The sequence below is a fragment of the Marmota flaviventris genome, chromosome 4, assembly GCF_047511675.1.
Source record: "Marmota flaviventris isolate mMarFla1 chromosome 4, mMarFla1.hap1, whole genome shotgun sequence".
NCBI lineage: Eukaryota > Metazoa > Chordata > Mammalia > Rodentia > Sciuridae > Marmota > Marmota flaviventris.
This window is the reverse complement of record NC_092501.1, coordinates 135,158,506-135,169,420: the sequence shown is the minus strand read 5'-3', so window position 1 is coordinate 135,169,420 and position 10,915 is coordinate 135,158,506. Positions and strand designations below refer to the sequence as shown.

At 54.3% G+C, this 10,915-nt stretch overlaps 2 protein-coding genes across 2 annotated transcripts; both read left to right on the top strand.

Annotated features, from left to right (window-relative positions):
* Positions 1–3,071: 3,071 nt before the first annotated feature.
* Positions 3,072–4,790, top strand: LOC139705521 (putative exonuclease GOR). The gene has a single exon (XM_071611756.1). It carries the CDS (start codon positions 3,072–3,074, stop codon positions 4,788–4,790), a length of 1,719 nt encoding a protein of 572 aa, XP_071467857.1.
* A 4,406-nt stretch (positions 4,791–9,196) lies between these two features.
* On the top strand, positions 9,197–10,915 carry LOC139705520 (putative exonuclease GOR). Its single transcript, XM_071611755.1, has one exon. The coding sequence runs from the start codon at positions 9,197–9,199 to the stop codon at positions 10,913–10,915; it is 1,719 nt and encodes a 572-aa protein (XP_071467856.1).

Below are 10,915 nucleotides of genomic sequence, written 5' to 3'. Positions count from 1 at the left end.
TGAGGACAGGGATCATATGTTTTAATTTTCCATTTTCAGTATTTAGAGCCAGTGTTCAGTGCTTAACAGATAGTAAGCACTCAATATGAATTTGCTGCATAAAAACAATTTTTTCAACAATCCTTTGAGAACTATCCTTTTTTATGTAAATTTTTAAGTTTATATATGACAGCAAAATGCATTACCATTCTTTAATTACATGTATAGAGCACAATTTTTAATATCTCTGGTTGTATACATAGTATATTCACACCAATTCATGTCTTCATACATGTACTTTGGATAGTAATGAATGATGGGAAAGATCCTTTTAAAAATTAAAAAAAAATTTTTTCCCAGTGCTGGGGATTCAACCCAGGACATTGTGCATGCTAGGCTAGTGCTCTACTACTGAGACCTTCAAAGACTCAGAGAGACTAAGTGACTCATTCAAATTCACACAGTAGCAATTGCAGGTACAAAGATTCAGTAGTTCTGACTCCAAGTTCAATACTTTTTTATTTTTATTTTTTAGCAACTCCCAATGCTAGAAATATACTCATTCCAGTTTTGTTTACAGATTCTAATTGATGTGTGATTTTTGAATTAATGAAAATATTATTTATATATTTTTTATTTGAAGTAAACTCTTGGGATTTAAGGATAATTCAAATATTTGTGCTCTGTAATTTCAGTAGTAATTTAATAGCCTTAATGAGTGGTAAGTTAATTATATCTAATTAAGGAACATTTAAAGTTAACTTGGAAATTAGTTTAATTTTGGGGGTGACACTTTAAGACTGTGTAGCTGAGTGTTATAAATGTACATAGGAGTTACAGTATTTTCACGCCACTTCCTCAGGTGTGAGTAGTCTTTTTTTTTAAAACATTTTTAATAACTTGTGAATATCTATTTTAACCTCCGATGGTAGAACACATAATCTTGGTGCATTCTGGGTAAACTCAGCATTTTTGTGTTTAAATGTTGTAACCTTAATATATGCTGGTATTGGGAAGCAATGACTACTGGTTATTGGCATTTGTTCAGTCTGCCATTTGTGGAGCTATAACTTATTGTCACCTGGGCATTCTCACCACCAAACCCCCAGCTCCTGAGTGGTAAGCATTCTAAGCTAGTTCATACACTGTGTTCTTGTCTAAGCAGAGAAAGCTCTTAAGGCCCCTAGCCCCTAATGCTAAGGAGATAGGAAAATTATACTGCTTTTCTACTTCACTCCAGAATTATGGGAGACCTGCTAGGGAAGCAGGGACACCGCCTTCATCTCACATGTACACTAAAGCAGATTTTCTTTTACTCGGAATTTATAGGATCTAGCTTGCTTATCCAGGTCTCTGCCAAGAGAGCACATGCCATTACTACCATCACACGTTCAAGCTTCTCAGGAGCTTCTAATTTACTTTCTTCCTTTTGAAGTTGATTCTGTTTTTGAAGGATTGATGGGAGGAAGAAGTTCAGGGCACTGATATTATTCTCATAAATGTTTACTTGTTTCGTTTTCCCTTCAACTCTTTTTAAAAAAACATAGAAAAAGCTGGGCACCATGGTGCACATCTGTAATACCAGAGGCTCGGGAGGCTGAGGCAGAGAATTTCAATTTCAAAGACAGCTTCAGCAATTTATAGAGCCCCTAAGCCACTTTGCAAGATCCTGTCTCAAATAAAACATAAGAAGGTCTGGGGATATGGCTCAGTGGTTAAGTGCCCTGGGGTTAAATCCCCATTACCAAAAATAAAAAGAGAACAATGCCCAATTCACATTGGCACCCTGATCTAGCTCACAGATCAAGTTTGAACACAGCCCCCAAGGATGGTACTAATTTGCCAAACAGCAATCAAAACCCCTGCCACACCCAGATACAAGATCTCCTCCCACTGAAGCCTTAAACCTGTAATCCCTTTTGCTCTATACCACTATGAATAAAGCAAGTAAGGGCTTCTTCTTTGTTAAAGCCAGACACTTCTTATCAACTCAACTGGTCACACCTTTTTTGCTTTATTTTCTGATATCTTACTTTCATAGTTTTTAATTTGAAGCCATTCTATCACTTCCATGGGTGGGTAACCATTCCCTTGCCAATGTGGGACATGAGCAACAGTGCTTTGGGCTATCTTCGGCACTAAAATTCTCTGAGCCTCAGTTTCCTTGTCTGTAGCCCAAAGACAATAATAATTGAAATGCTATCCAATCTGGTAGTCAGGGGAGAGAGAGAGGGTATCAGAGAGTTCTCAGAGAAAAGATAAGGACACAGACCTGAATCCAAGGTGAAAAACCAAGAGATCCTCTTGAGTCAATCACCACACCTTTGCAGATAGGATGAAACCAGGAAATCCAGAAGCTGTTCACCCAAGGGAAATTTGATCAAACATGATGCGATTGGATGCTCAAGGATTACCACCCAACCTTGTTATAAAAGGCTGAGGCACAGTGTCAGGCATTAATTCCTACAAGCCACACAAGGAGAGAAGGGCCACAGAAACTCAAGGAACCAGAGAGACCATAAGCAGAAAGCTGACGGCCCAAGACTCCTTCTCAGCAAGGTACTCAGAACTTCAAAGGTGGCTAGGGAGGCAGTTAATCTCACTTAGCATCTAATCGGGCTTTTTGGGTGTTCTAACCAGTACAGACAGCACGTGGTACACCACACTTCCTCAAAGGCTCCAGGACTTCTTGTCATCAAGGCAAAGCCTCCAGGAGGAGCACAGAACTGCCCGTAGGCTGGCCAGAGACTAACAAAGAGGTGTGTGACCCTAGCGCCAGGCCTGTCCAGAGGAAACCGTGCTGCTGACTGCTGCCTGCCTGAGGGTCGAGAACCTGGCTCTGAGCTTTGAAAGCAGGAGGTCTTCTCTGACTCAGGCCCCTGCCTTTTCCTACAGGTCAAAGGCGGGGCCTCAGGCTGCTGTGGTTTTGATCCAAGGTGAGGGAATTAGGTGCACACCCAGACAGGAAGGCCCGGGATTCCCCTCCCACCCTGGGCTATATCAGGGCTGAGGGTCAGGGCCAGGCCTTCATTGCTAGGAGCCAGGCGAGGAGAGCAGCCCCACTGGAGGGAGCTGCGGGACTTGGAGACACCATGATGGGGAAGCCTAGTGCCCAGGACTCCTTCTCAGCCGGGTGCCCAGAAGCTCAGAGGGCGGCTAGGGAGGCATCTTTGCCCAGCCAGCATGGGTCCTGGCCCTGTGTCGCGCCCAGGGAAGCCCACACCTGCGCCAAGGCTCCAGGATTTCTTGTCATCAAGGCGGAGCAGCCGAGGAGGGGCCCAGCTCTGCCCCGGGGCTGGCCCCAGCCCAATCAGGAGGTGTGTGGCCCTGGCGCCAGGCCTGCCCAGAGCAAAGAGTGCTGCTGGCTGCTGCCTGCCGAGCCAACCACCAAGAAGCACGAAGATTGGCCAGGCATCTTCTTAGACCCCGTGGAAAAGAGGAGGAGGAACTTCCTGGGAGACAACCCAGGCTTCGCCAGAGCCATCACCAGTACCAAGAGGACCTGTAGGAGCAGCAGCGGCCAGTCTGATAATGGTCCACAGCTCAGCAGTGGGCCACAGATGTGCCTGCTCTCAGGGGCGGAAACCAAGCTCACCACCGTGGCCTCCAGGCGAATAGGTCGTGGGACATCATTGGGGAAATTCAGGAAAGCCACTGTGAAGAAAGCGTCAGAGGGACGGATTTCCACGGCCCTGCGCCAAGGCTACTTCAGCCTTTTCCTGGAGGAGTGTCACAAGTTCTCGCGGCCCCAGGAGGCGGTGCAGATGGCCTGGAGCGAGGAGCAGATGGCTTACAACAGCAGCCCCAGCGAGGAGATCTACGTGCGCCTGGCCCTGAAGGTGCTCAGGAAGCTGAGGGGTCTGGTGCCCAGCGTGGTGCCGGGTCTGCACAGGGCAGCCCTGTACAGCCGCCTCCGGGACTACGTGCTGAGCCAGGAGCAGCTCCACGGGCACGGCTACCCCTTCCCCCACCCGCAGAAACCAGGGGCCGCCTTGCTCTTGGGCGCGCTGGACAAGCCCAGGCACGGGGTGAGGATCTGCTGCCGCTGTGGCTCCCAGTACGCCGTGTCCTCCTCGGGCCGCTGTGTCAGCGCCGACCTGTGTCGCTATCACTGGGGACGGCTCCAACACCAACCCGTGGCCGCTGGCTGGGAGAGCCGCTACACCTGCTGCTTTGCGCCTGCGGGCTCCAGGGGCTGTCAGGTGGCCAGGCAACACGTCCGGGATGGCAGGAAGGAAGACCTGCAAGGATTCGTGAGGACTGTGGAGAAACCCTTCAGGGAGGACGCCCACCCAGGAGTCTACGCCCTGGACTGCGAGATGTGCTACACCACACACGGGCTGGAGCTGACGCGCGTCACGGTGGTGGACACCGAGATGCGGGTCGTCTACGACACCTTCGTCAAGCCCAACAACCGGATCGTCGACTACAACACCAGGTTTTCGGGGGTGACCCACGACCACCTGGCCTCCTGCCGCACCAGGCTGCCCCACGTGCAGACTGCCCTGCTGAGCCTGTTCAGCGCCGACACCATCCTTATCGGACACAGCCTCCAGTGCGACCTGCTAGCCCTGAAGCTCATCCACCACTCCGTGGTGGACACGGCTGTGCTCTTCCCCCATCCCCGCGGCCTCCCCTACAAGTGCTCCTTGCGCAGCCTCGTGGCCCGCTACCTCAGCCGCAGCATCCAGACCAGCGCCAGCGGACACAGCCCTAGGGAGGACGCCAGCGCCTGCATGCACCTAGTGCTCTGGAAGTTGCGAGAAGATTCCGCCCACAAGGACACCCTCGGACCCCTGCCCTCCGTCTGACCCGCTCTCCTGCACCTCTTCTGGCCTGGCCTTGGACTCAGGCCTCCGCCGAAAACTGCAGGCAAACTCCAGAGCCAACCCCCTCCACTTCCTCAAGACACACGGGGACCGGCCCACGAGGAGACACAACCAAAAGCTCAGACTCACCCCTCGCTGCCCCTTTCCATTGATTCCCCCGTCCCACACCCCTGTCCACTCTGGATACTGCTCTCCACTGCAACTGGCTCCCAGCCAGGTGCCAGGGGCACACCCCACTGCTCCCCCCTCCACCGTGAACCCCCAGAGACCTGAAGGGCTTCTGCTCCTCTGTGTGGAATGCAGGGATGGAGAATGGGTGGAGGCTGGGCTGGGGCAGGGCTTCTTGAGGCCGCCCTCCGGGTTGTGCTTTTGTACTTTGGGATGCTGTGTTGCTTGGAAAGGGAACCTGCCTGACGCTGTCCGCAGTCACCTCCCTCCAGCTGGGGGAGCAAGGCCTCACGGACGCCTTTCCTCCTGGGGCTGGGAACGTTCACCCCCGCCCCATGCCACCCCCGAGAAAGCGGGGTCTCGCCTCTGACAACCCACTGGAGCAGAGCTGAGGAAACACCGCTGCCTGTCCCAGAACTCTCTCATGAACCCACACCAGGAAACAGCTTGTCTTCCTCCTTCTTAGAGAAGCTCCTGGGAGGATTGCCCACAGGGACCTGGAGACCTCCTCGGCCTAGGAACCGCCACTCCCCGTCACAGGAGATCCCCGATCGCCCCAAGTGCCAATGAACTTTGGTTCCAAATGACTCGTGCCCATTTCTTTTCTTTCTTTTCTTTTTTTTTTTTTTCAATAAAACCCCTCCACTTTCCTTGGTTCCCTCCCATCCCACCCGGCCCGGCCCGTGCCTATTTGTCCCGATTCGCTGTGTGATTTTGCAATCTCCAATACAGTTTGGTGGATGAGAAACTTGTCTCTCTGCTTCTGTTGGCATTTGACAGGGGATGGATGTGGGGGAGTCGGCCAGACTGGGAGTCAGCTAGGAGCCTCGGAGGCATAGGTGGCCGACAAAGGAGATTCTGCCCAGAGTGAGCCTGAGCCTCTCTGGTCTCTCAGGGACGGGGTTGCACTGGGGCTTCCAGAATTGGCCTCTCCAAGCCTACTTGGCCTCCTGCGACCTGGGCCAACCAAGCCAGCGAAGCCCTCAGCAGATGAGATCCCACACCCTCCACTTTCCGGAAGCCCCCAGAAACTGCCAGTCTCTGGGCTTGGTCTTCCCTCTCAGGGGGAGCTCTCTGGACCACCTCTGCCCCAGGGCAGGGACAGAAGAAATGGATGGGGAAGAGAAGTGTGGGAAAGGCAGAGCCAAAGGCCTAGGAAATGGACTTCCCGTGAGGGAGAGACAACAGGATTTCGGGGGGTTGTCACTTTGTGGGCCATATAGGGATCGAGTAGGGCAACAACTGAAGAATTCCTGCCCTTTGGCCGCGGGCACACAGGTGTTCACCACGGGATTTCTTCTCATCCTCTGCACCTTGGTGGACGTTTGCTCATGAGGGAAATTTCAGTCATAAAGCGCTCTCACTCCGTTCTGCTGGGGCTCATCTTTTAGGGTTACCAGGATGATCTTTTTCTGGGGTACCACGAATGGAACTCAGGGGCACTCCACCACGGAACCACATCCCCAGTCCTTGGCATCCTCTGAGAGGCAGGGGCTCACTGGACTTGCCTGTCACCTTGCCCTCACTCAGGCAGCTTTGCAACTCATGATCCTCCTGCCTCAGCCTCCTGAGCCCCTGGGATTCTAGGTGTAGGTCATCCCGTTGCCTGGGGGTACTCAGGATTCACCTGAGGGTTTCAACTGCACCCACCTGGGGTGTGACTACCTTGGAACAGCAAGATTTCAGCCACACAGAAACCAGCTGTGGAACACAGGCTGTGCTTCCATTCCTCAGAGCCAGTGCAGTGCAAGTTAGAAGGACAAATTCGAAGGAAGTCGATACTGACATAGACCTGGTCAGCAAATCAACTTAAAACGGATCTGCACTGAGCTTTCACAGGTGCATGAAGAATTCTTATCATTGAACAGAAGATCCTTCACTTTCACGGATCCCCTGGCCAATATATTTCACAACCTGGTGATTTTCACAAAAACCACACCTCTAACATTTGCACAAGTCGAGATAGACACACATAGAGTATCTTTTCTTCTTTTCTCTCTCTTTCTCTTTCTCTGATTCTCTCTCTCTCTCTCTCTCTCTCTCTCTCTCTCTCTCTCTCACTGTCTCTCCATTTTCTCTCTCTGGTACTGAGTATTGAAGAGCCAACTTTGTGCCAACGGTGGATTAAAGTGGCAGCCTGTCCCTCAGAAAGGCATCCCTATGAAACCTCTCTTTCATCTTTTAACACCACAGAGCCTACCTCCCCCACAAGTGACCCTTGTGCCCTGCCTACCAAGGTCCTTGTTGGGTTTCACTCGTATTTCACGTATCATTCCTTGGGCAGTATTCAGAGCAGTGACGTTGAACCCTTGTCCCTCCAACACTGGGTGCTGGAAAGTTCTTCCTGAATTAGGGCCATGGGAAAGAGCAGTGAAATGATGGAAATGGGTGTGAGATCTCTTCCCGTCCTGATCTTCCCAAATGGAAGCATTTCTTCGAACAAAGCCACCGTCGCCCTCCCTTCAAACCCCAGACGATCGGATCTGGCCAGCACACTGTTTCTGGCTTGGGCATCGGAGTCCAAGGGGAAGCATGGCGAAGGCGAGAATGGGGAGGTTCTCACTAGTTGTGACTCCGAAGGGACGGGAAAAACACTATCCCTAGTCCGGCATGAAAACAATCTCATCTCGGGAAGCTTCTGGTCCTGGCCTTGGAGCTCTTTCTTCCCTCTTGCTAAATCTTGACAAGGGCTTAGGTCCGGGAGACCAGGAAAACCAGGTCCAAACCCCATAGACAGAACACATGGGAATCAAGAGGGATTTCCAGCTGTTGGTTTGGTGGTGTCTTGAGGCTAGGAGGATACCCAGTAGGACAGGGAGCTGAAACACCTCAGGGCGCCTTCCCTGTCTTTGGGCTACTCCCAGTGCAACTCCTCCCGCCCTTGGAAAACTGGCCTAGTAGGAGGAAACCAAAGAGAGCAAAGCCAGATCCCTTTGAACCTAGTTTTTCTGCTATGCTCCTGGATGCTAGCCACACTACACCTCCTTTCTCAGAGACTTTCTGAAAGTTCCTAGTGTTTTCTGGTTTGAGGATGGCTGCGAACTTGCGAAGCTTCAGTTCCAAAGGATAGCAAGAAGTAGGTAGCTTGAGAGAGGCCCGGGGCCCGGTGGGAGCTTTGGGGCCCCGCCTATAATCCCAGCAAGTGCAGAGGCTGCCCCAGGAGGACGGCCGGCTCCGAGCCAGCCTCGGCAACTTGGCAAGGCTCCAAGCAACACATGGAGACCCTGGATGTCAAGAAAGTACAGGACAGGACTGGGGACGTGGCTCAGCGGTCGAGTGGGAATGACGTCCATCCCCCTTATCCAACCCCCCAACCCAAATCCAACCCCCCAGCCCCCAAGCCAAACAGAGCAACAGAGCCGAAGATAGAAAGCAATATTATCCATGGGAGAAGACACGGGTCCTAGTCCTAAGACACAAATATATGGGAAGGAAGAGTCTGAGTTTGGGTCCTTAGGTCAAGTCGGGAAGGGAGGAGGAGGGGGTGTCAGTCGGGATTGGGAGGGGCTAGGGTCCTGGTCTTCCCAGCCCAGCTGTCTGCAGCAGGCGTCTCCCAGTGCTCCAGGGCTGAGGGATTCTAGGTGTACCCAACACAGGCCGTGTTCGTGGGAAAAGTGCATCCCGCCCACATCGTGTCCTCAGGTTGTCCACAGGCCAGCGAGGGCTCCCAGAGAAGGCGAGAGAAGAGAAGCCTGAGCTCAGGCAAACAGAGGCCCCCAGGGATGGCAGACTCTAGGGACACATGGCTCCTGGTGCTTTGCGCTCTCTTGGGCACTCCAACTCTCCCAGCTGGACTTTCTTCCTGGCTTGTCCTGAGACAATGAGGGTTGGGAGGCTATAGAATCTGGGGGGGGGGGGGGGGTCGGTGTGTGTGTGTGTGTGTGTGTGTGTGTGTGTTTGTGTGTGGAGGGGGGGCGATTGTATGTAGTGAGTTCTCTGGGAAAAGCTCAGGGTAGAGAACCTGGCTCTGAGCTTCGAAAGCAGGAGGTCTTCTCTGACTCAGGCCCCTGCCTTTTCCTACAGGTAAAAGGCGGGGCCTCAGGCTGCTGTGGTTTTGATCCAAGGTGAGGGAATTAGGTGCACACCCAGACAGGAAGGCCCGGGATTCCCCGCCCACCCTGGGCTATATCAGGGCTGAGGGGCAGGGCCAGGCCTTCATTGCTAGGAGCCAGGCGAGGAGAGCAGCCCCACTGGAGGGAGCTGCGGGACTTGGAGACACCATGATGGGGAAGCCTAGTGCCCAGGACTCCTTCTCAGCCGGGTGCCCAGAAGCTCAGAGGGCGGCTAGGGAGGCATCTTTGCCCAGCCAGCATGGGTCCTGGCCCTGTGTCGCGCCCAGGGAAGCCCACACCTGCGCCAAGGCTCCAGGATTTCTTGTCATCAAGGCGGAGCAGCCGAGGAGGGGCCCAGCTCTGCCCCGGGGCTGGCCCCAGCCCAATCAGGAGGTGTGTGGCCCTGGCGCCAGGCCTGCCCAGAGCAAAGAGTGCTGCTGGCTGCTGCCTGCCGAGCCAACCACCAAGAAGCACGAAGATTGGCCAGGCATCTTCTTAGACCCCGTGGAAAAGAGGAGGAGGAACTTCCTGGGAGACAACCCAGGCTTCGCCAGAGCCATCACCAGTACCAAGAGGACCTGTAGGAGCAGCAGCGGCCAGTCTGATAATGGTCCACAGCTCAGCAGTGGGCCACAGATGTGCCTGCTCTCAGGGGCGGAAACCAAGCTCACCACCGTGGCCTCCAGGCGAATAGGTCGTGGGACATCATTGGGGAAATTCAGGAAAGCCACTGTGAAGAAAGCGTCAGAGGGACGGATTTCCACGGCCCTGCGCCAAGGCTACTTCAGCCTTTTCCTGGAGGAGTGTCACAAGTTCTCGCGGCCCCAAGAGGCGGTGCAGATGGCCTGGAGCGAGGAGCAGATGGCTTACAACAGCAGCCCCAGCGAGGAGATCTACGTGCGCCTGGCCCTGAAGGTGCTCAGGAAGCTGAGGGGTCTGGTGCCCAGCGTGGTGCCGGGTCTGCACAGGGCAGCCCTGTACAGCCGCCTCCGGGACTACGTGCTGAGCCAGGAGCAGCTCCACGGGCACGGCTACCCCTTCCCCCACCCGCAGAAACCAGGGGCCGCCTTGCTCTTGGGCGCGCTGGACAAGCCCAGGCACGGGGTGAGGATCTGCTGCCGCTGTGGCTCCCAGTACGCCGTGTCCTCCTCGGGCCGCTGTGTCAGCGCCGACCTGTGTCGCTATCACTGGGGACGGCTCCAACACCAACCCGTGGCCGCTGGCTGGGAGAGCCGCTACACCTGCTGCTTTGCGCCTGCGGGCTCCAGGGGCTGTCAGGTGGCCAGGCAACACGTCCGGGATGGCAGGAAGGAAGACCTGCAAGGATTCGTGAGGACTGTGGAGAAACCCTTCAGGGAGGACGCCCACCCAGGAGTCTACGCCCTGGACTGCGAGATGTGCTACACCACACACGGGCTGGAGCTGACGCGCGTCACGGTGGTGGACACCGAGATGCGGGTCGTCTACGACACCTTCGTCAAGCCCAACAACCGGATCGTCGACTACAACACCAGGTTTTCGGGGGTGACCCACGACCACCTGGCCTCCTGCCGCACCAGGCTGCCCCACGTGCAGACTGCCCTGCTGAGCCTGTTCAGCGCCGACACCATCCTTATCGGACACAGCCTCCAGTGCGACCTGCTAGCCCTGAAGCTCATCCACCACTCCGTGGTGGACACGGCTGTGCTCTTCCCCCATCCCCGCGGCCTCCCCTACAAGTGCTCCTTGCGCAGCCTCGTGGCCCGCTACCTCAGCCGCAGCATCCAGACCAGCGCCAGCGGACACAGCCCTAGGGAGGACGCCAGCGCCTGCATGCACCTAGTGCTCTGGAAGTTGCGAGAAGATTCCGCCCACAAGGACACCCTCGGACCCCTGCCCTCCGTCTGA

Excerpts from the sequence above, each read along its gene's own strand:
- LOC139705521 (XM_071611756.1), top strand. The coding sequence starts at position 3,072 with ATGATGGGGAAGCCTAGTGCCCAGGACTCCTTCTCAGCCGGGTGCCCA.
- LOC139705520 (XM_071611755.1), top strand. The coding sequence starts at position 9,197 with ATGATGGGGAAGCCTAGTGCCCAGGACTCCTTCTCAGCCGGGTGCCCA.